This window comes from Phoca vitulina, unplaced genomic scaffold (genome assembly GCF_004348235.1).
Source record: "Phoca vitulina isolate PV1807 unplaced genomic scaffold, GSC_HSeal_1.0 scaffold1, whole genome shotgun sequence".
Lineage (NCBI taxonomy): Eukaryota > Metazoa > Chordata > Mammalia > Carnivora > Phocidae > Phoca > Phoca vitulina.
This window is the reverse complement of record NW_022589704.1, coordinates 46,718,095-46,743,788: the sequence shown is the minus strand read 5'-3', so window position 1 is coordinate 46,743,788 and position 25,694 is coordinate 46,718,095. Positions and strand designations below refer to the sequence as shown.

Genomic DNA, 25,694 nt, shown 5'->3' with positions numbered 1-25,694 from the left:
TGAAAATATTGCAATGCTACCTCTGGACCTTTCTTTCATATAAAATGCATACTTCGTATGCATTGTCGTATGTTTTGTCTTTTAAGATCTTTCAATTTCATGTTACTTTTTCCACCCAGAAAATAAATTAATGAATGATTTGTTTTGCTTGCAATTTCCCGGTCTGGCAATATATTGGTTATCTACTAATACTAGCTGCATCTTGTACGTGTCAGGGAATTGATGCTGTGCTAATGCTTTCGGCACTTGGTGTTCTCTCTTGTAGTACCTGATTTTCTGTTTCCTGGTCAGTATTCCTTTCAGATGTCTAATGACAGGGAAAAGGCTACATTGTACTAAGGTAGCAGAGAAGCATTGGAGAAAAGGCTGGGACTCCTTCTGTTTAAATCTAACCACTCTCCCAGCAGGGTGGGTCTCATCTGCTTTAATGAAATACTGACAGTAGGTTTCAAACCCTTTCTAAAAGACACGCTGAAGCATGTGTCTGGCAGGTTCTAAATAAATTCCATTTTCTCTTTATTGATTTAAACATACTTTGCATGTAGAAAGAACAAGGGAAGAAAGCCTCTGTAAAAGAGAAAATGGATGTTTTATTAAATCCTTTCCACTTGATTTTACTGTGAATTCACCAGTGCAGTCCCGAAACAACCAAAGAGTATAGATGTTGGGCTCTTATTGCTCTTTGTTAGGCTGTTGTTTGTGTATTTAATTTTCTTCATACGAGACGCTCTCACCCTATCAAGAGGTATGAAGAAAAAACAAAACAAAGCAACTAATAATGTTGGGAGTAAAAGGTAAACTTAAAGGACAATAGAATGATTTCAAAACTTTACTGAATATTGTTTTTCATATTAACTCCCTGGGGAGATGGGAGCAGTCATGTTGATATATTGACTGCAGTAAAATAAAATATGAATGCTCTCCTGTTTACAGTATAAATTGGTAGCACTCTCTGGAAAGCATTTTAGTAATACAAATCAAGAAGCTTTAGACAGTTTATACTGTTGACCTATTTCTCCTCCCAACGAAATAGCTGAGAATTCAGGGGAACATTTATGTACGTGGATTTTTAACTAAAGCATTGTTGGCAAATATGAAACATAGAAATGACTAAACATACACTAATAGGAGAAAGTTAAATGAATAGTAACCCATAGGATGTTCTTCAATAGTAAAATGTGGTAATTTTAAAAAATATTTAATACCATGGATGTATGCTCACGATATGATCTTAACTGAAAAAAAAAACAGCTCATAACAGTCTTTATTGGCTTCTTTATTCCTTCCTGCCTGTCATGAAAGCTCACTGCAGTAAGTCATGTCACATGTTGTGGCAAGCGAAATGGTATCCTGCTCCCCCCTCATGACCCAACTGATATAGTCAATATTAATTCGGTGAGTTTCCTTCGCACCTTACTTCACACTTATATAACCATATACACAGGTATACACATATATACAACATAATCTTAATTTTGTAAATCTGTTTGATTTTTTTTTTCAGTATGCTTTTCAAAGTACTGGATGGAATCCAAATGACTTTTGAGAAATTGAATTAGGAAATAACTTTTATTCTCTATTTTTTCTGTATTTTCTAAATTTTCTATATACAACATTAAAAAAAAGAAAAAAGAAAAATATCGAGTGAAGCCAAACCCTTTTAAATAGGAGGACACGGAGATAAGGACTAACAATAACAATTAAGAGATGCAGCCACTCAGGTCAGTTTCTTTCACATCAGTATCCCACAACTCTGGTTCTCAGGGGTGCTCATGCCTTTAGGGCTGTGCAACAGAGCGGCCACCAGCAAGCCCCGGACTAAATGGGCACTCCCATTGCACTCCAAGAGAAGTAATTTAAATCCTTTTATATTAAAAGAAACAGAACAATTGAACTGAAGAGGATGGCGTTAGGTCATATCCCTCTCCCTTTGGGATATGCTTATTTTTTATCCTAGGTCAGTGGTTCTCAACCTTGGCTGTGCATTAGAATCATCTGGGACCTTTTAAAAATGTGATTCCCTGGACCCCATCTGCAGTGATTGTGACTTAATTGGACTGGAGTGGGGGCTGGGAATACAGCAAAAGATCCCCCAGATGATTTTAATGTTTACACAGGGTTGAGAACCACTATCCTAGGCCAAGGGAGTTGAGTGTACTAGAAAAGGTAACAATAGTAACACATTATACAAACTGATAATCTTGAGGTTTTGTAAGAGGTTCATTTAATATTTCACTTATTTGTTCATTCAAACAATTAGTCATGCATTCAGAGAACAGTTAAGTAGACACATGTGTGTTTACAACACATGTGTTTTTGAAAAACAGTTGTTTCCTGGAATGTTTATGCTAAGACAATAAAGTGAACAGGCACATTGTAGAAAGATGTACATTCAGAATTCACCTATGACTCATTTCTTGCTTAGCATTGTTAACCAGAGTAGTTTAATCCTACACTTCCCTGAGCTCAACCACTTTACATGCTCTCTTCTTGGTACTGTGTCTCTTTCCATTTGATTCTTTCATGTACATATTTGAAGGCAACTAACGTCTTTGCATCTCTCACAGTGACTAGTACAGACCTTCCATATAGTAGGTACTTAATAAAATTGTGTAACAAACAGATACAGAGGCTCCTAAACTTTCTTGGTTCACAGACCTTTAGTGCCTCAGTAATTTGTGTGTGTGTGTGTGTGTGTGAACTAACAACAACTTAGTAGTCATTTGAAAAAAATAATACATCCTTGCTAATTACATAATATGCTAGGCAGGGCACAACTTCTCAGCCCTCAGAATGAGATTGAACACTGCTGTCTTCATTTCCTGTTCGACATTCATTTTCATTCAGTATTTGCTTTTTATCAGAACCATCACGGAACACCCAACTTCACAATGATGTAATGTCATTGATTTGAGGGTAGTACCTTGAATTATGGACTCACCCCAGTTTGTGTGATATCCAACAGATGTTATCATTGTGCCTGAATGAAAATTTACCCCTGTGAATTTATGTCCCCATTCATGGCTTTGAGCATCAATGACTGTGGTCCCAAATCTCAGGCTTTTGATGTTTTTCTGTTTTGGGTATTACAGAAGATTTGTTTACTAAATATTCGTTGATTAGCTCATTGGCTTTAGATATTCAACTGCTAAGCCTAGGCATACATTTCAAGAGAGGAGATTAGTCACACTATTTCTTTGCAGCATTAAGATATGGTAAAAATAGGCACTTAAAAAATGCTTCACTAGATTCAAGGTGCTGTACTAATAAGTACTTTATAGCACCGTATTCTTTGATTCTGAGTTGTCTTTAGAATTTGAATTTGTCTTATAAACAATGGTAAAAGAAAACTTTCCTGCTGCAGGGTAAAGAGTAGGCTGTCCTTTACATGGGGTGTAGAGATGCCGGTCTTTGGTTGGTGCTCGAGAGTTCTCCTGGCAGGAAGTGGAGGCTGCAGGCCATGCCAGTTGGCACAGACCGGTGACCTACCTTAAAGCCCAGGCGAGAGAAATGTGTTAACGTGGACTTCAGCAGTGAGTTCTCTCTTACTCCAGGTCCCCTGGCTTAGAATTGTGCAGCTCAAAATAGTAATCACACTCTACAGTTATTTGCTGTTTGGAGATTTTTACATCCTTTCTAGACACTTGGTGGGAAATATTTCTGGGGGATAATTTTTGGGGGATATTTTTGGTTTGGTGTGCCAAATCCTTTTCAGGATGGCATATAAATAGCAATAACTTGATTCTCTTTTTGGTCTGGATGACATAGTCCTCTTTAGACTTCATAAACTATACTAATTGGGAATACTTAAGAACACCGAGTCACTAAATTGCAAAGGAGGTTATAGTACTGTGTGTCCAAATGAAAACATACTTAAATCATCCCCAACGTGTTAGAGGTATTGTACCCTAGCTAACACATCTAACCCAATTTCCATTGGTACATTCGTGAGAGGGAACAGTGATGGTTCTCCAGAGTTCTTCTTGTTTCTCCCATATACGATTATCAACGTATTTGAAACACCCAGGGGAAACATGAACTAGTCAAAGATTCCTAATGGTTATTCCTTTTAATAGCAATTTATTAAGAAACATAGGTCTTTGTGAAATAGATTTCATAAAAACTTTATATTAAAAATGTTCTTTAGTTATTTTCCCAAATGGGGCTTTTTCCCTTATAGCAGTCTTTTTGTTTTCACCTATATTACTTGTTTCCATTTTTATTTCCAACTTCAATTTTGGTTTCTTGGTGCTATGCTAGAGTATTATCCAACAAATTACTTAAAGTTGAGTAATAATTGGTGGAACCTAATCTTCATATAATTTCTTTTCTTTTTGTTTTTTTAAAGAATTATTTGAGAGAGAGAGAGCGGGGGTTGGGGGAGAGGGAGAGAGAGAGAGAATCCTCAAGTAGACTCTCCCAGAGTGTGGAGCCCAAGGTAGGGCTTGATCTCAGAACCCAGAGGTCATAACCTGAGCTGAAATCAAGAGTCAGACGCTTAACCAACTGAGCTACCCAGGTGCCTTTATAATTGCTTTCCTAAAGAAAAGCAACGATGGTTGCCCTAATCTTGTTTCTTGAAGTTCTTTCTCAACATTACAAGAATGAATATATCTGTTGAAAGAATGAACTGCAGGAAGAAGTGGTAAAGAATCAAAGAATTTGTATTTAGCTTGAAGTATGTAACTTACACATGGTCGGCGCACAGAAATGGTTGCTTACACATTTCCTTGTCCCACCCTCTACTTCAAGGCTCATCTACCTCATTTCACACATTTGCATCCTCCCTTGCAATTATTAAGTCCTTCTGAGCCAGTGGTCTTACTTACTGGTATCAGAGTAAATGTATTCATCCACTAATTCAGTCATTCATTCAAAATTCAGGATTGTTATTTGAGGATACAGGAGTAAATAAGACAAAGTCCATGACGTCATAGAGCTAACATTCTAGAAGGGGAAACAGAAAATGAACATGATGAGTAAATTATGTAGTATGTTAAGAAGGGATTATGGCAAAGGAGGGTGTGGGAAGAGTGTTAACGGCAGATTTTGTTGCTCAATTCTTGCAGGTGTCCAGTGGGGCCTTCGCATCATTGCTCCTTGGCTAGCCCCTGGGGATGTGGCCCTTGGAAGGTTTATGTTACGGATGCCTGCTGTTGTATGTGCTTGGAACGATGGGGCGTGCCGTTTGAGCTTGGCAAGCCCTTTCCTTCACCTTCGTCTGAGTTAGGTGCCCAGTACTTCTGTGGCAGCCAGGACCAATGCTTTTTCAAACAAGTGAAAAACTGATTCTTCACTTTTCTTCTCGGGGCTCTAGGATCTTCTGTTGCCACATTTAGTGCCTCCACGTATAGCACAGTTTATAAAGGAATGTTGAGTGAATTTGTGAGTGAGTGAAGGAGTAACTCTCAGTGATTATGAGGCAGCATGAAAAATTGGGAAGAAAAGATAAAAGTCAGGATGTGAAATGACCTGGAGTGAGCCTGGACAATATGTTTTAGGAGCTAGAGTCCGACTGACTTATTTCCATTGAGGAAAAGGCCTTCTGGGTTGGGCAAGAAGGAACTGAGTCCAAGGGCTAAGGGCCCAGCCCTCTCATTTGTTCCCTCTTGAGTCGTTTGCAATGTGCTTATTTTTATTTTTTAAGTAGGCTCCGCAGCATGGAGCCCAACATGGGCTTGAACTCACGACCCTGAGATCAAGACCTGAGCTGAGATCAAGAGTCGGGCGCTTAACCAACTGAGCCACTCAAGCGCTCCCGCTATGTGCTCTTTTTACGTTATCCGTGTCATTAGTTTTGGAGAATCATACTTGTTTAAGCCTCTGGACGTAATGGAGAATATGTGTATTTTACTTGCTTTGTAACATGTTTCACCTTTGGAGATAATGTCCTTATTCTATTTCTTTGATTTCTTCTTAGATTTGACATTTTCTCTGTAATATTAATTTACTGCAAATAAATTTGTTTCTGCTTCAAACAGGAACAGTTTTTTTTTGTTTGTTAAATTCCAGAGCCAAGGGGTGCCTGGGTGGCTCAGTCGTTAAGCGTCTGTCTTCGGCTCAGGTCATGGTCCCAGGGTCCTGGGATCGAGCCCCGTATCAGGCTCCTTGCTCACCAGGGAGCCTGCTTCTCCCTCTCCTGCTCCCTGCTACTCCGCCTTCTTGTGCTTTCTCTCTCTGTCAGATAAAAAAAAAAAAAAAAAAAAAAAATTCCAGAGCCAATAAGAATTTTGGATCCAATCTGGTACTTAAGCAACGAAAAGGAGACTTTTCTATTTTAGTGAGGTTTGGTTGTTTTTTGTTTTTAATTCAGCAGTCTTTTGTTCCTTTAAAAGAAGGCTATGTGTCCATGTTTGAAATGCTGTAAAGATTAAACTGTTGCAGCCCTTTCCACTCTGCTTTATAGAATGTGAATAATGTGGTCCTTTCTCTTTACAAGCTTCTTTGTTGTCCTTGCTTTTTTTCCTAATCTTTCAACCCTCCTTCCAATTAAAATAGGGCAATTGTGCTGGTACCCTAGGAGAAAGACTTTTAAAACTGCTGGTATTGTTTTGTAATAGTAAAAGTAAAACTTTTAGATTTAATCTTTGCCGTAATACAATTGCATGATATTTATTTAGCAAGTTTTGTTACTTACATATTATCCTCTAGTGAAAATTTCCAAGTTAAATATTCTTATGAAAAAGAGGGAATAGTATTAATTTCCAAAAGGAAAAGGAAATTTAATATTTATTCGTTGTTGTGATTGTTGCAATAATATATTTCTCACTGATAACTGTGGGATTAAACTCAAATTGTACCCGATACGGGGGCTGGAAAGCTGGCTGTAACTCCGGGCGGCCTCTGTGCAAATCCTACAGTTACCATTCTTGGGCCACTTCTGATCTTCTCTGTCTTCCTTTCTCTACCTCTCTTCCTTCATTTCTCCTTTCTCCTACTCTTCTTCCCGCTTTTCTTCCTGACCCTTGTTCCATTCATCTAGAATACATATTCTGAACCCCTTACTAAACTCCGGCAAAACACAAGGTTGAGTTTGAGACAATATTGGCTGTGAAGAAACTTATTCCCAGATAAACAGAAGCAAAACATAGACCAGAATGTATCATGTGCCATTAGACTAGTAGGTACAGAAGAGAAGGTCCCATCTGACTGAAATAAGGGCAAATTTATTTGAGCTAAACTTCGAAGAATGGAGTAGGATTTTGATGGCTAGAGATGGAAAGAAAGGGGGATGTATTTTCAGATAAAAGAAGGAAATGAATAATGTAGCAGGAAAGTGGGTCAATCTTGGATAGTGACCTTTGACCCATTTATGTGACAATATAGAGCGGAAGTTGGGAAACTTTCTCTGGAAAGTGCCAGATAGTAACTGTTTATCTTTGTAGGCCATGTGGCCTCTGAGGCAACTATCAACTCTGCTGTTGTAGCAAAAACAGCCCCTAGGCCATACATAAATGAGTACTGTGGCAGTATGACGAGAAAACTTTATTTACAGGATTAAGTGGTGGGTCAGAATTGGCCGTAGGCTGTAGTTTGTCAATCCCCGAATAGATAAGGCTAGAAAGGAAGGTGGTGGCCAGATCTTAGATTTTAAATGCCAGGCTAAAGAGTTGGGAATTAATTTATATTCTCTTTAGTGAAACCATGATTGTTATGTCTCTACTAAAGGTTTTAAATACACAGACATTTAAATTTGGGACCAGATGTTTTCTGTTTACAAGATTTTTGTATGTTTACATTACAAGATATTTGTATAGTTAGCTCTAAATTATAATTTCTGTGACTAGATATCTTATATGAAAATGGTGAAGAATGAATAAAGCCTGATTTGGGTCATAGCCAGAAGTTTGTCATCTTTTGGGTTCTCACCACAAAGTCTCTACTATAATGAACCAAAAAGTCAGATTATGGAAAACAGGAGAGAATAAATGGGCAGGCGCTTTGGAGATCTGAAATAAAAATGTTGGCATTCTCCCTGTTCAAAAAATGATAGTGGGAATTGATTCTAAAGTAAGTATTAAATTCACATTTTTTTGGATATTTTTAAAAACTACTTTATCAAGATATAACTGACATGTAAAAAGCAGTATATATTTAATGTATACACTCCATGAGTTTGGAGTATACCCATGAAACCATCACCACCATCAAGGCCGTAGGCATATTCATCACCTTGCAAAGTTTCTTCCCACCCCTATTATTATTATTATTATTATTATTATCAATTCTTTTTTGTGGTAAGAACACTTAAAGATTTTCCCTTTAGCAAATTTTAAATATGTAATGCAGTGTTATTAGCAATAGGCATTATACTGTATAGTAGGTCTTCAGAACTTACTTATCTTATGTAACTGAAACTTAGTACACTTTGACCACCACCTCCCCTTCCTCTCAGCCCTGGCAATCACCATTCTACTCTCTGCTTCTATGAATTTGATTATTCTGGATGCCACATATAAGCAAGATCATAACATTATTTATCTTTTTGTGTCAGGCTTATTTCACTTAGCATAATGTCCTCCAGGTCCATCCATATTGTAGCAAATGGCAGGATTTCCTTCTTTTTTTTAAGGTTGAGTAATAGTCCACTATATGTATATACATTTTCTTTATCCATTCATCCACTGTTGTGCATTAGGTTCCCATATCTTGGCTACTGTGAATAATGCTGCAGTGAACCTGGGAGTGCACGTATCTCTCTTCAAGATGGATACTTATTCTAGGAATTGTTATGTACATAGATTCTAAATTAATCCTCAAGGCAAAACAGTGTCTTTTTAATGTTTGTATTCCCAATACCTGCTAGAGCAGATCTGGCTCAAAATGGGCAGTCAATAAACATTTGATGGGTGAAGTAATGTAGGTGAATATTTCTTTCTTTCTTTTTTTTTTTTTAAGATTTTATTTGAGAGCGAGAACACGCAAGTGGGATGGGGGAGGGGCAGAGAGAGAGGGAAAAGCAGACTCCCTGCTGAGAGGGGAGCCTGCCATGGGGCCCCCCAGGACCCTGAGACCATGACCTGAACTGAAAGCAGATGCTTAACTGACTGAGCCACCCAGTCACCCCTGTAGGTGAATATTTCTAATTATTCCCAACCAAGTATTTCATTCCACTATATTTTTATGCTCTTCATTTTTAGTCTCATTCTCATTAGAATGCATAAACCTCAGTAAAGTTTTAAAATTTATTTGTTAGAGTGTCATATACTTAACAATTTGGTCTGTGATCTGTCTATAAAAGCTTTATAAACCTAACATGTTTTTAGCATTATATTCCTAGAGGGAAAAAATGTTATATGTTAAATGAAATGATTGTACATGCTTGAAATATAATGGGAAAGAAGTCGGCTAGTTTTTGTACTGGAGAAATCTGAAAATAAGGTGGCTTTTCTGTGGGCACAGTTGTAACCTACATAATGGTAACAACATAATAAGATGATGTCAAGTTCTCTTGAAAAGAAGTGGGGTTATAATTTATCAGCCCACCCCACTTGAAGCTCTAGATGACAGCCAAACAAATAGCTAGCTTTAGACCCTTCCTCAACTTTGAGTTACCTGTCTCTATCCTATAGCAAAACTATAATATAGTGTTGGTTCTAACATGCTTTTTCAGGAGCACTTCTTTATGTATACATTAGTCTTTTGAATTATAGTGATTCTCACTACTGAACAATGCTTTTAATCATGTGATAGTTAAAATTTTCCCCAGCAACCTTAGGACCATGCTCATTGATGTGCATTTTGTTTTTGTGTCTCTCAACAACTAGATTATGTGTTTTCTAAGGGTTCAGTTGAAATCATTTGATATTGAACCGTTTTTAAACTAATGGTGACATATTGAAAAGAAGATTATGTGGGCAAGACATAATGATTATAATTAAGTGACAGAGAAAATACTGAGTGCAGGGAAAGCTGAAAAATGCAGTGGAGAAGGGTAGATAGATTATGGAGACAAAAGCACCTGTGGTTGAAAATTACATATTTAACCACAGAATCTGCCCCATCTAAATGCCAAAGTATTTTTGTTGGAGAGAACCAGTAAGGGGGATTGTTATGGAGATTATATATATATATCTGGATATATACATATATATATGGAGATTATATATATATATATATAAAACTTCTGGTTGCCAGGCCTGTTTGCCTGATCAGCTATTGACATCATGGAAGTCAGAAGCATCCTAATTAAGTCACGAGTAGGCGATCTTTACAACTTTTCCTTTTATTTGGAGGAAAAAGAATTGTTCATGCTCCTTTAATTGCAGTGAGCAGGCCTCCAGCTGAGACTTTTTGTTTTTGTTGTTTTCAATGCTGGTTTTGCTGTTGCTTATGCTTGGCCAGACAAACCAGGTGGGGGGCTGGGGTGAGAGGCTCAGAGGGTCAGCAGCAAATCAAGCACTTCCTTCTCTGCACTGGCTGGAAGGAAATAAGGAAGCTGCGGAATATGCTGAAAACCCGATCTAAGTCTTTTCAATGAGAGATGTGGCGAGTAGAATGCATGGGACTTGGAGTCAGATGAACTTGTCTGTGAATCCTGCCTCTACCCTTCTTAATTTGTGCAATTTTAGCCTTAGTTTCCTTGCCTTAACACGGGGGAAAAGTCTTGCAGGTTTGTATTAGGATGAAATTGGACAACATGTATAAAGTTTCTAGCACTGGGCTTGGTGTATGTGTGTGTGTGTGTGTGTGTGTGTGTGTGTGTGTGTCACAAATACCATTAGTTTTTTCCAGTTTGAGCTAGAGAAGACTCTGCTGGTCAGGGTTACATCCTGTCCTGAGGCTATGAGATCCAAGGTGCACAAAGCCAAAGTTTGACCTTGGCAAGTCATTTTTTTCCCTGAATTTGATATTCATTTTCTCATCAAATTTAGTCTTTAACATAATGATTACATGTGGAAAAATAAAATCATTCTGGATTAGAAAATGTTTTAGAAACATTTATTAATCAAACCCAGCTTCAGAATGTCAGGAGGCTTTAGTGTATCTTATTTTGGCAACTGTATTTTTACGGGATGAAACAGATGGAATACATAGAGTTTTTTAAATGAATTTAGCTCAAGATCTTACTATACATTGGAATTTGTCTATAAATCAAAGGCTCTGAGAATTTCTGAAATTAATCTTTGGAGCAAATGATTTCATCAAAATTCCCATTCCTGAATAAGCTGTTGTAGGAGCCATTGTAGGTATACTCGATTGGAATAAGACCCATTATCAAATTTTATGAGAGAATCTTAATGCCCTTTTAGTTATGTGCTGTCTCCTTCTCATATGCTTTATCCTATTTCTGGTACATAACATTATCCTTCCTTCACCTTCTCTTATGAAGGATAGGGTAGCCCATTAAATAACACATCCTATGTTTACAGTTGTACCCTCTATCATTTAAGGTGCTTGCTTTGGAAGCAAGCAACCATGTCTGACTCTGGCTACAAGGAATAAAGGGCCTTTGGGGAGGGATTATGGTACAGCTCACGGATCAGCAGGAGGGGCTGTATGACCAGCCTTGGGAAAGAGAGGGGGCAGGGAGACTTGGGAAAGCACAGGGGGTAGGCACGCATAGACTTTCTAAGATGTTTCCGTGCCAGAAACCACTAGCTTCTGTGTATCTTCAGCCACATTTTGAGGTCCTCACAGAATCTTTCTGGCCCCCATTAGTTAGGCGCTTTGTGCTAGTGGCTCAGTGAATTTCATCGAGGGGATTAGGAGCTAGGAGGCTGGGGGAATTATTTTGAATGGGGCAACTTCTTGTCCTCCACACGTAAATAGCTATTTGTACTCGGCAGACCTATTCAAGGATGTTTGGTTTAGGTGGCCATCATGTCACATATATTACAACCTTTTATTTATGTTTTTACCCCAGTTATATTTCCCACTTGAGTTTGAGGCCATAGTTTAGCATGTGTGTGTGTGTGCTGGGGAACACCCTTTTTTTTCTTTTTAATTGATGTTATATAAGCATTTCTCAGTAATTGCAACACCATAGTCCTGGAGTTAATTTTAGTAGTATGACCCCAAGACTCCGTTACATGGCGTAAAGATGGCTTTGGAGTCATTCATGGGGACACTGAAGGCTGACAGGGCCTCTTAATGTATGTGAGCCTTGGGGCAGTCCACATTACCTGTCTGAATCCTCATTTTTTCACTGGTAAAGTGGACTTGATATCACACACGTTACAAAGGCATATGGAGATTTTTGTGATAATATACATGCGAGGCTTGGCATTAGGAACATGTTTATACCCAGCCCTTCTTCATATTTTGATTTTAAATGTTACAAACATTTTTTTTTTTTATCTTTAGAGTAATGGGGTGAACTTATAATGTGAAATGATGCCTTATCTAGTCTCCATATATATTTGAATATATATGAGATTGTTGTCCTGGAAATTAACAGTGTTTTAGACAGACTAATGGAGCCTCGTTTCAAGGTATGACTGTCTAGGATATAATCGTCCCTTTTCTTTCCCCAATTCATTCTCCCCATCTCTGCACTCTCAGCTCTGGCTGGAGTCGCCTGAAGAGTTCAGTCAGGCAGCTGTACAGTGCGGTGGCTCGAGAGCACAGGCTTTGAGGAGAGATGGTCCCAGGTTTGTGTCCTGTTTCCTTTCTCTGCTGTGGGTTGGCCATGGCTGATTAACAAACTGCTTTAACCCACAGTTACCAGTATATATGACGAAGAAAGCAATAACGTTTCTGTAACGAGGGCTTTGAAGAGTAAATGGCATGATGCACTTAAAAATTAACACAATGCCTGGCTCATTAAGGCTCAACATATGTTAGTTCTTGTGGTTATAATTATTATGTATAGTACTAACATATTTTATGAAGATTCATGAGAGGAAATACACTAAAAATGTTTGTGTCCGAATATATATAAAATAGTGTTTGGATAACATTTGACTTCAATTTTAGATTTTTTTTTTTTTAAAAAAGATTTTATTTATTTGACAGAGAGATAGTGAGAGCAGGAACACAAGCAGGGGGAGTGGGAGAGGGAGAAGCAGGCTTCCCGCCAAGCAGGGAGCCCGATGTGGGGCTCGATCCCAGGACCCTGGGATCATGACCTGAGCCAAAGGCAGACGCTTAACGACTGAGCCACCCAGACGCCCCTTCAATTTTAGATTCTTGAAAGGATCAGAGCTCTTTTCTAGCTTGCTAGATTATATCTTTCCTAGGACTGGGTGATTACTGCAGTAGTTCTACTTGTAATTAAAATGTCTTTGGTATGGTCCAAAAACAATTTAAAGTCTAGTTTATATTAATAAAGTTAGAATACATAAGGTGTAACAATAATTTGATAGCTGATATTGCAGCTCAGTGTTGACGAGGATTTTTTACCTGACATGCTGTTCTTGCTAAAAATTTTGAGTAAAATGGGGTTTCGTAAATGTATAGCCACAAAATAAGTCCTTGTGAGGTATTTTTTTAAAAGATGTATTTACTCATTTTAGAGAGAGAGCACATGTGCGGGGTGGGGGTTGGTGCAGAAAGTGAGAGAGAGAGAGAAAGAGAGAGAGAGAGAGAATCTGAAGCAGACTCCTCGCTGAGTGGGGAGCCCGATGTGGGGCTCCATCTCAGGATGCTGAGATCATGACCTGAGCAGAAACCAAGAGTCAGACACTTAACTGACTGAGCCACCCAGGCAACCCTCTTGAGGTATTTTTTACTGATGACTCTGATGTTTGTGAAATGGTCTCCAATTATGGAGTAATAATTTTTATTATTAATAATGATATTAAGTGAAAACCAACCACTGTGCTGAGCACATTATTTGCATTATTTCATTTTATTACCTCAAAGTAGTTATTCTCCTGATTTTACAGATGAGCAAATGGACTTTGAGAAGTTAACTTCCCCCAAGTCACATATCTAGGGGATGGCAGTGATTGACCTTGACTGACTCCAAAGCCCATTAGTAGTGGAAGAGAAGTCATCTTTGGCAAAGATGTTGTGATACATGCTTTACAAAGGCATTTGCATGGTGATACAAGTTCTTTTTAAACAAGACATTAACGTTGGGGAAATTCATGAACACATCGTCAAGATCTATAAAGCTGGAGGCTTAAGTTAGAAATAAGTTAATTTTGATTTTCCTCAATTTATTATCTTACTATGCTTTGTTATATATATTTAACAGATAATACTTTTTGACATTTTAAGGATGTTGTTTTGATACTTTGTAATTTGAAACACATCCCTTGCTTTCCAGACAACAGAACAACAAAAAAAAAGGAGCCAGCCATGTACTAGTTTGGTGAGACTGCATTTTATTCTAGGAACTTTGACTATATTTTGAATTAATTGGTAGCATTAGGATTAGTGAGGCCAAGTAAAAATGTGTTTTTCTGAAGAGCGAACCTCCCTTCCCCTCAGATTCACTGCTTCCTTTTCCTTTTTTTTATTGGCAGAAAAAATTGGAGTAATAACACTGTCTTATTAATAATAAATTCAAATTTTTTCAGTTTTAGAAAGAATAATGAACTTGTTGGAATGTTTTTATACCTATTTCTATCAATTCATCCATACATTATGTATTTCCAGATTTTATCAGCAGTTTTGTACTGTTATTCAGATGTCTTGAATGACATTTTAAGGTATAGCGACATATACATTCTAGGATCTAACGTGCTGCCATTTCTGGCTTTTTTTCTCCTCCAGTGTCTGTATTTATGCTGAAAGTGCAGGTGAATGACATCATCAGTCGTCAGTACCTGAGTCAAGCAGTTGTAGAAGTGTTTGTAAACTACACGAAAACAAATTCCACAGTAACTAAAAACAATGGAGCAGTGTTGATAAAAGTACTCTATAAATTAGGACTCAGCTTAACCATTATTGCTTACAAAGATGGCTACGTGTTGACACCTCTGCCTTGGAAGACCAGAAAAATGCCAAGTAAGCACTTACACAGTGTTTTGCCTTTACTAAATGTGAATGGTTTTTTGTTTGTTTTTTGGTTTTTTCTTCTTTGGGAATCTTTTGCTCTGGTGAACTGAAAATGAGAAAATCTATGTGAAGTCAATACAGAGAGGTTAGAAGGAGTGCCAGTTTGAAGAAAACATGTTTTTTTTTTTTTTTAATTAAATAATTAATTTATTTATCCTACAGAGGTTTGAAGGAATCCTGAGCAAGAGCTCTGTTCAGGTACAAAGCTTGTCTGCAGGTGGTGGAGAGGGGCTTGGCATGCCCAGAGGGTTAGCCAGAAGCAGGGTGGGCCAGATGAAGAAAGGATGCTCTCAAAAGAGGAGGCACAAAGTTTAGATTTATGTGCTGAATAATAAGGCAGTTATTACAGATTCTTGAGTACCATAACTGTAAGTTGTTTGGAAACTGAATTTATTTAACAGTGTATGACATTTAGGCCAAAAGCAGGGAGCCTTGTTCCAAAGCTGTGGTTGTGCTCCTGGTGGGTGGTAACCACAGCCTGATGCAAGAGAGGGGGTGAAAAGAAGGTGAGTACCAGAGGCGTACTGAGCAAAGAATTGGTAATTAACTGTGTAACCGTTTCACAATATATACACATATCAAATCATCACGCACACCGTAAACTTACACTGTCATGTCAGTTATATCTCAATACATCTGAGGGGAAAAAATAACAATTGATAGGACTTAGTGTGACTAATTGGATATTGGGAAGTACAGGCCATACAAGATACTAGAATGCAAGTCTGGCTGATTGGAAGTGTGATACATTCGGTAATCTATCTTTTTTCTTTTTTTTTAATTGTGATGGTTCTTATTAGAATTTAGATACTTTATTTGGTTTCACATTGGAAACATTTAAATTCTTGAACCACTGTTCAAGTTTAGAATGAGAAAGAAAATGGAAAATGAATTAGATAAACTAAGATTCCTGTGAATGAGATTTAATAAATCATGACTCAAAAGTCTGAATAGGGATATGTCTAAGGTGAATTCATGGTCTTACATGCTTTAGTTTTTTTAAAAGACAGAAATCAAGCACAATTAATCACTAAATGAAAGTTAGAATAATGAAAGAAACCAAAAGTAAGATGGGAAAAAGGAAATAAAGATGAAAGTAGATGAACATTAATTAGAAAATTTAAAGAAGAGATAATTGACAGAATGCTAGCTCTTTGAAATAAATTACACATGCATCTGGCTAATCTAAACAGGCAAGTAAAAGAGAAAAATATATATAAAATTTTAAAAACCATAAAAATGTTCTATATCAAATTTGATGGCAATAATCTTAAATAATCTTATAAAACCTAAAACAATTTTGTGATATTATAAATGATTATGTTGATTTTAGATGAGGTAGACTAATAGCCATGGATAAAATATCCTGAGTAAAAATAGCCTTGATTCAAAGGCTATTAAAAAACAAAAAGGTACTCCAAATCATTTTATAAAACCAGTACAGCCTTGATTCTGAGACCTAACAAAAGTAATGCAAAATTAAATGCTCTAATATGTGCTCTCTCTCATACATACAAATACTCTTCTATAGACCAATCTTACTTATAACTCTAAATACAAAAATCCTAAACAGAATAGTAAAAAAGAATTTCACCATTATTTAAATAGAGATTTCTGTTAAGACCAAGTAGGATTTTTCTTTACAGGATTATAAGGATGTCAAATGTGTCATTCTATTAATTTTACATATCATATTAGAACTATCAGATGATAACACTGACAACTGTCTGAAATGCGTTTTATGAGTTCACCATCTGTGCATAACTAAGAACATAAAAGCTCCATGAAAACTAGGACCACAAAGATCTCCTTAACATGGTAAATATCTCAAAATCATACTAACTATAAAATATTAGAGGTGATCCTAATAAAATAAGAAACTGAACACAGATGTCCATATTATTTTACATTACAGAAGTTCTTATCAGAGCAAATATATATCAACAGACCAAAAAGGGGGAATAGCTATTAGAAAGAATCAAAACATTTACTATTTCCAGTTATCATCATATCCCTGGAAAATTACAAAGCATGAATCTTAAAATGCTCAAAATTAATGGAATTAATGGAATTTGACAGAATTACTGAGTGTGGAATAAGCATTGGTACAAATCAATACATATTCTTATATACCAGAAGTAGTCAGCGGTTATGGAAAATAATGAAATCCCTCTCAGAACAACAAGGGCAAACAAAATATGCAGGGAAACCTAAAAAAAAAGTGTGAAATAACCATGTGTTTGGGAAAATAAAACTACCAAATGTTACTGATAGACCTTAAAAAAAGAAAACTAAAAACTAAAACCCTGGGTAAATGGCAAAACATTATAATTTCTTTAGAAAGCCTGAATATTGTAAAGATTTCAGTTCTTCCTAATTTATAGATTTTAATGCATTAAAAAAAATCCTGGCTGAATAATCCTCAGAGAATAAATGTATAAAAAAACCTGGAAATCATTTTAAAAGAATATTTATTAGAGGCAATTTGCCATTTCAAATAACTAAAATATTATATAGATACACAATTAAAACTCTGTGATACAAATCAGATACTAACATGTATAAGAAAATGTAATCTATGATAAGGTACCATTATAAATCAGTGAGAAGAGGCTGAGTATTCAGTAAGTAGTGTTAGGATGTTTTGGTTAATTATCTGGAGTAAATGAATTAGGTTTCATATTCCAAATATATTTCTCATAGAGTTCAAATGTGGAAAATCAAATCCTATTAAATACAAGAAAATTTAAAAAACTACGTGATTTTTTAAAAATTAGGATGGCCTGCATAAACTTAAAAGTAATGAAAGAGGTCATAAAAAGCAGATTTCACTATTTTTAAAAAAGGTACTATATAGCATGGTGACTATGGTTAATAATACTGTATTGCATATTTGAAAGTTGTTAAGAGAATAGATCTTAAAAGTTCTTATCACAGGGAAAAATGTAACTATGGTGGTGGATGTTAACTAGACTTACTGTGATCATTTTGCAATATATACAAATACTGAATCATGTACACCTGAAGCTAATAAATTGTTGATTATATCTCTAAGAAATAGGTCCAAGGAAAAATATGAGACAATAAGAAGTAATATATTTTTAAAAGATCTGAGAGAGAGCAAGTGAGAGAGTGCACAAGGAGGGGGAGGGGCAGAGGGAGAGGCAGAGAATCCCAACGTGGGACTTGATCTCACAACCCTGAGATCATGATCTGAGCCAAAACCAAGAGTCAGACGCTTAACCGACTGAGCCACCCAGGTGCCGGTAGGAGGACTATTCTTTTTTTTAAGATTTTATTTATTTATTTGACAGAGAGTTAGAGACAGCTAGAGAGGGAACACAAGCAGGGGCAATGGGACAGGGAGAAGCAGAATCCCGGCTGAGCAGGGAGCCCGATGGAGGGCTTGATTCCAGAACCCTGGGATCATGACCTGAGCCGAAGCCAGGCCCTTAACAACCAAGCCACCCAGGCACCCCAGAATATTCTTAATATGCAAATAATTCATACAAATTAGTAAGAAAACACCAAGGCCCTGGCTAAATAAATAAGGTAAATGGACAAAATTATGACCTAGCAATTTTCAAAAAGAGAAAAACTAATGATTTGTCACTAAATGTGACAAAATGTTTTATCTTCGTTAATAGTCTCAGATTTGTACACCAAAGACATACACATTTCTTAGATTCTTCACCTTAGAAACATTTTTAAAAAGTGCATACTCAGTGTTGACAAAGTGAGGTGTGATGAATATCTTCAAACATGGCTGGTGGGAGTACAAGTCAGCAAAGTGATCTGGATAACCATTTTGAAATATGTGTGTCAAAAGTCTTCAAAATCTTCATAACCTTTGACCAGTATTCCGCTGCTAGTAATCTCTCCTAAAAACAGATAGATAAATAACTAAATTTGACAGATATTCATATACAAGGATGTTGATTATTTTTGCAATAATAGTGAAAATGAAAACAATCTAAGTATATATTAGTATAGTGGTTCAGTAAGTCTTGATACTTCAAGAAATGAAATATGTGACCTTGAAAATGTTAGAAAAGGTTTCTATTGAGGGACAGAAATGCTTATGATATTACCTTAAATGAAAAAGTAGGGTAAAAATATTGTGTATATAATATTATGCTATTTTTTTAAAAAATCACAGGAAAAAATCCATAAAGAGTATACTGAAATATTAATAGTTATTGTCTTTGTTGTGGGATTGTGATGACCATCACTTTCTTCTCCTTTATTTCTCAACCTTTCCATAGTGGATATTCATCCCTTTTATAATGAGAAACATTTTGTCTGTGAAAGGAAATCTACATGTAAATTTTAGTGAAGTTCAGAAGATTTTCCTCAGGTTTCATAACCTTAAACTGTCAGGGCTGCCCCCATTTTAAGCTACCTGTGACTGAGAGAGTGGCCAAATATGGGAAAGTGCCCTAATTACAGTCATCTCAAGGTCCAAGCTACTACCCTAACACTTTCTCTCCAATCTAATAAAGCCATTAATTAGTCTATTAATGGCTTCTGAATTGAAATTACACTTTTGCCTGGTAGTCTTCTTTTCCTATTGCAAGAAAAAGTATATTTTGTTTTATATCCATTCGTATCTTTTTGTGTTTTATCTTCTTTTTTCTATTTCCTTTACAGCTCTTTGAAATATCTTAAAACATGAAAAATATTCCCATGCAAATCTGTTTTATCCTGTCCTAAGTGATTTAGGGATATTATGTTATTTCTATTAAATTCAAATACTTATATTGGATAGAGGAAAGCTATCAAATGAGAACTCACTTTTAGTAAGTTTATTTGATCTGTTCTTATAAAATGGTCTTTCGTTCCTGCTTCTTCTGACCTTGAAATAATGTAGTTATCTTTCAGGTCCTCTGCACTTGTCCCACCAGTTACTGAAGGCGCCTACTCTTGCAGGCAGATCTGGCCTCCTCCTGCATTACTAACAGTGGTTGCCTGTGGATCATTTGTTCATTATGTGTTCAACTGTTTTCCTGCTCTGCCAGCCCAGAGGCTGGCAAACCCTACTGTGTGATGAAGCGCACTGCGCCCTTATGCAGGAAGTTTAAAAAAAAAACAAGCAGGCAGTGGATGTAGTCTCTATCTCAGAGAACCTTGAATTGTGGAGCCAAGATTTTTAAAAAATCATTAGAAGGAAATAACAAGTAACCATTATATAGAGAAAATAGCAGAGGATTCTTCAGGATGATTCAAGCATTTAACCAGACCGTATATAACTGGGGTTAGGGAACATCATTAGTCACTTTGGTACAAACTACTGGAAATAGGCTTAAGTAAAATAAAATTGACCCCTGGCCTTTTTTTCTCACTTTATTGTATCTTCTATTTCCCCCCTCCATCATACTTTACATTTATGTTTCCTTGTTTCCACAGTTCCCCCCGCCCCTCGCCCCCACATTTTAGGGACTGCTGGAATAGACTATATTTACCTAGTTTCCCCCTACATTTAATAAAACATTTTAATTGTGCTATATTTCACAGTATATTCATCAGTTACACTTTCACTGTTCCCGCAAAGCCAAGCAAATATATGGCTCTTTGAAGACACTGTTTTAATTACTGGGAAATTAGCTGGTAAGTACAACTCTTCTCAGCTCGTAAGTAAAAACTTAAAGTGATTATTATCACTTGAATTATGTAACTGTACTTCACTAGTGAATCAATGTTGGTTATCCCTTGGAAAAAACCCTAAATTGATCAGGGAGGTTTAGTACTGCTCTAAGTTGATCTGAACTGATTCTTATTTCACTGTCAGACTACAGTATGGGGTTTTGTGCAGCGGGACTCGTCCTTTACCATTTTAGCACCACCACCACCTCCCACCCCTGCCCGAGTAGGTACATTTGACTTTTGGAAATGTTGCACAGAGATTCTCAACTTCTCTTCAAAACACATCTCTCACTGGGCTTTAGTGGTTAGTGAAATTGGGAAAACTTTAGGATTCTCTAATTTGCAGGCACCTTCATCCCTGCATCTAGCATTAAGCCTGCTGCCTGAGCAGGGAAAAGCCCGAGACCAGGTAAGGTCTTTCCTCAGCAGATGGGATTTACCCCACTTGCATATACCACAGGAAGCCTTATTTTAGGTCTGTTTCAAGCTGTGGTCTCCAGTTTCACTTTACCAACCATGAGAAAGACCGTTTCAGGCTTACCTCTCCCCCCACCTCCGCCCCTCCATCTTCCTTAATAGTCCTTAGGGGGAAACCCCAGCATTTAGTCACTCTTTTACTGCATATTGTATAAAGCCTCTATAGAACCTCTATAGATGACAACAATTTGCCTTTTTTTTTTTGTATTGGGGAATTAATGTTTAGGACTGAGCATAATAGGAATGACTGGTAGAAGCAGAAAATCTTCAAAAGTAGAGTCCAGTAACAGTCATGGTAAAAGAAATTGTGAAAGTTCATTTTCAGAAGGTATCTTATTTATTTCTAAAGTATTAAAAAAGAAATATTATTTGGGAAAAAAATTAAACTCAGGCATGATTAATTTTGGAGTCATTTACTGAGGAAAGTAGCAGAACTCGAATGCATTTAACTCTTGAACTCGAATGCATTTAACAGAATTGTGAGCTGCCGAGTTTGCTGGTGAACGGCCAAATGGGTGCACATGGCATTGTGCATAGACGGATGACAAGTAAATTGGAACTACTGATGACAGAGAGAGGCTACATTTTATGCTGTTGGGACCTTAACAAAAACAGTCCCTCTTCAGCAATTTGTTTTGGTTTTGTTTTGGCACCTTCCTAGTCCTTACTGTCCTCTTCAAACCCCATTACAAATTGTAATTTCCTCCAGAATATATGAAATGGATTAGTGCGAACGTGTCCATGGGCCACTCTTTTGCATTTTACCAAGCAATAGTGAACACTGATTTGTCTGGAAAATACTAGCTATGTCTTGGTGCGTCTCCATAACACGGAGCTCTCTTGAGGTCTCAGATCACTTCCTTTTACTGCCTCATTTCCCTATTGATAGGGCTAATGAGGAAGGGATGGATGTTTCTGCAGATGTTAAATCCTTCCTTAGAAAATGCCCATCCTCACTTCTCAACTTCCATAAAACGCTTATATTTTTTTTTCCAGGATTTGATCAAAAAAGTGTATGGTTTATGCAATGAAAATGTGTTAGGCTTGTGTGTATTTGTGGGAAAGGGAGCAGGAGAAATTAGAAACTTCAGGAATGTACAAACCTTAGAGAAGCTCAGCCAGACATTTTACTTAGTGTACATGTTTTCAATTCTAAGAAATTTGGGGCTTCAACATAATTAAGGCACATATTTTAAGTTTTTAACTCTGTATTTGGAAATAACTTCAAATACAGAAATAATTTCACAATACAGAAGAGTTGGAAGAATCAGGGACAGATAACTCCTGCATACCCTTTACTCAGAGTCACCTATTGATAACATTGTATTCCATTTGCTTTACTATGTGTATTTGTGCTCTGGGTATGCTTTTTTTTTTTTTTTCTGAACCATTTGAAAGTAAGTTACACATATCATGGCCTTTTACCTCTAAATACTTAAGCATGCAATTCCTAAGAATTAGGGATATTAAGTGGCCATGGCACAGTTCAGCAAAATTATTATTATTTTTTTTTTATACTTTTTTTTTTTTTTAGATTTTATTTATTTATTAGAGAGACAGAGGCAGGCAGAGGGAGAAGCAGGCCCCTTGCTGAGCAAGGAGCCCCATGTGGGACTCAATCCCAGGACTCTGGGATCATGACCTGAGCCGAAAGCAGACGCTTAACTGACTGAGCCACCCAGGCGTCCCAGCAAAATTATTTTGATAGGATAACTTACCATCCAAATTCCCGTTTTGTCCACTGACACATTTTTTTTTTCCGACTCCATTTTAGGGTCAGGTATTGCATTCAGTTTTCATGTCTCATTTAGCTTCCATTAATCTGAAATTCAAGACACATTTTAAAAGAGTAATGTGTAGATAGTATGGGTAAAGTGATCAGACGGAAGGTATAAGATTATTTAAACAATTGACGATTAAATTTAACAATTTAACCAAACAAGAATAATGTAAGTATGTTGTTTTTATTTATATCCCTTATTTTCCAGGTATTATTTTTCTAGCTTCATATGTAAACTATATACTGATTTTGAGAATTATATTACATTTTATTTATCATGTAACTATTTAGAAACTGGAACTTTTAAAATTCTAATGATTTAACTGATTGCTTCTGTCTTTATCAGTGGCCTTTAAAGTCAAAGCAATGGTTGATGTTTTGATAAGTTTTAATGATTTAAGAGTTGACCCTTAGATTGTTAAAAATACATTAATTACAGAAGTATCAATATTCTGAATTCTCACTCCCTAAGTTATATTAAAGGATAGTCAATTCAAAGTTATTAACATGAGATAACATTTATAAATGGAATGACACTTGGATTGGTTCCAGCCCATTCTGGAATGCACCATTAACTCTACTCCTGTTACAGAAATGAAACCCCAAGTGAACCATATGGACTAAAATGGTATGTGGGTCCCTGGAGTGAAACCCAAAAAAAGGGTGAAGAAATTCTGGACAGAAGAATCAAGCAGTTTCTAGGGTAAAGGGCCTTGTGTCATCTAAAGAAAGGAAGATTTCTTACTTATTTCAGTTTTGAATTTAAAATAATAATTATGAGATGTTAAAGTGTCCTAAGCAATGATGTTCTGCTTGATATGCATTTGTCTGTTTGTTAATGAGGTTTCCCTTTTCCAGATGCCAAATCTCAACCAAGTGTTCAGTTTTCAAAAGCCTTAATTAAACTACCCGACAACCATCACATTAGCAATGTAACAGGCTATCTTACAGTTCTACAACAATTTTTGAAAGTGGACAATTTCCTGTATACAACTGGAATTACTCTCAATAAATCAGGTATTATCTACTTTTTACATAATCATAGTTAATAGAAATAGTACATAAAGCTAGTTATTAAAATGTTTATAGGAAATTCCCTCTTATCCAATGAAAAAGGTTATACCGGAATCTTCTGCATACATTATATTAAGTTAATGGAAAATTTAAGTTGCAGGATATTTCTATCCAAAGGAGGTAAACAACGTATAGGAAATAGTAATATGTTGTATAACTTTGCAAGTTAAAAAATATATTTAAAAATGAAAATTTGATTTAAAGAAGTTTATACATATTTTTATAATTTGACCTTCTAGTCAATCTTATCAAATTAATTATAATTGTTAGACATAAAAAAGTTTATAGATTAGAGTAAGCAATTGGAAGTTTTTCTTAAATATATTTGATATTCCCTATGAGTAAAATTATAAATATTTTAAAAATATATACCGTTGACCCTTGAACAATGCAGGGGTTGTCCCCCCCCCACTGTTAAAACTTGTATAACTTTTGATTCTCCAAAAACTTAACTACTAATAGCCTACTGTTGACCAGAAGCCCTACCAGTAGCAGTCTATTAAAACATATTTTGTATATGTGTTATATTCTTACAATAAGCTAGAGAAAGGAACATGTTAAAATCATAAGAGAAAATACATTTATAGTACTGTATTTATTAAAGAGAGTCCACATAAGTGGGCCTGCTCGTTCAAATCCATGTTGTTCAAGGGTCAGCTCTACCCCAGATTCAACAGCGCCTATGTACCTATGGCTGTCATGACCTAAAAGGTAAGAGCCTGATGGGATTTTACATTTTATTTAATGCACCCATGAATAAACCCCATAAAAATCTCTTTCCTCTGTACGTCCACATTTGTGCCACCAGTTCTGCCACTTGTTGCAACATATAACTGACTCTCCACTGTTTTTAAAAATCACCTCAGGCAATCTGTAATTTTGATGACTTCAGTTGTGTCCTATTCTGGTCCATTTCATTTGCGGAACAACCGGAAATTAGAGTAATAAACATGTAGATGTTTTGGTTTTGTTTTCTTTCTCACCTGCTGTAGCGATGCTCCAGCAAGGTGACCCTCACTGTCTGTTACAGGCCTGTGTTTCCTACTGCACACACCTGCCCAGGACATTCCGGAGTCCAGCAGGCAGGCTGGCCCTCACACGGGCAAGCTCTCGACAGCAGACAAGAGTACAAAGAGAGTACACATCTCTTCCTTAATATATCCTCTTTTGGCTTCCTTCCTTCTTCTCTGTACTCTTCCACTCCCTCAGTGATGGGTACTTCCTTCCAAATTGTTCTCTCAGGGTCAGTTCTTGAAGAAGCCAATCTAAGACACCTGCCAAGATTTCTCAGATGCGCACAAACATTGACAAGAATGATACCAGTGTACCGTATCATAGAGGAAGCTCGTGTTGCACTGGAGAGTTTTTATGACGAGACTCATTAGGTTCAGTGAGAAGGGGACATAATATCCTCTCCCTTCCAGCATTCCTCTACCACCTGCTTTTGAGATTATTCATTTAATGTTTCATTATCTTGAGAATGCTGCTAACGTTTTAAAAGTTCCAGAGCAGTGCTGTCAGATGGGACTGTCCTGCTCTGTCCAGTGTGGTAGCTACTAGCCACATGTGCCCGTTGAGCTCCTGAAGGATGACTAGTGCACTGAGGAACTAAAGCACCAATTCCCTTTGAATTTAAGTTGCCACACGTTGCTGGTGGCTTAGTTCTAGAGCTCTGTGAGTACGAAAGTGTTTTTTCAAGTTGCCTCCTTTTCGTTGTCTTTAATCCTTTTCCCTGTACCATTCTCTTCTTTGAGTTGGCCTTATCCCAAGT

General features: G+C 36.7%; 1 protein-coding gene across 1 annotated transcript in view; it reads left to right on the top strand.

The window, feature by feature from the left end:
• Nucleotides 1-25,694, top strand: part of FAM171B (family with sequence similarity 171 member B) — a 61,819-nt gene that overhangs the window by 22,879 nt on the left and 13,246 nt on the right. The window contains exons 2-4 of the mRNA XM_032406547.1: nucleotides 14,665-14,898; nucleotides 20,464-20,556; nucleotides 23,708-23,866. Coding sequence (XP_032262438.1) covers nucleotides 14,665-14,898; nucleotides 20,464-20,556; nucleotides 23,708-23,866 — 486 coding nt within the window. The remainder of the gene's footprint in view (nucleotides 1-14,664; nucleotides 14,899-20,463; nucleotides 20,557-23,707; nucleotides 23,867-25,694) is intronic.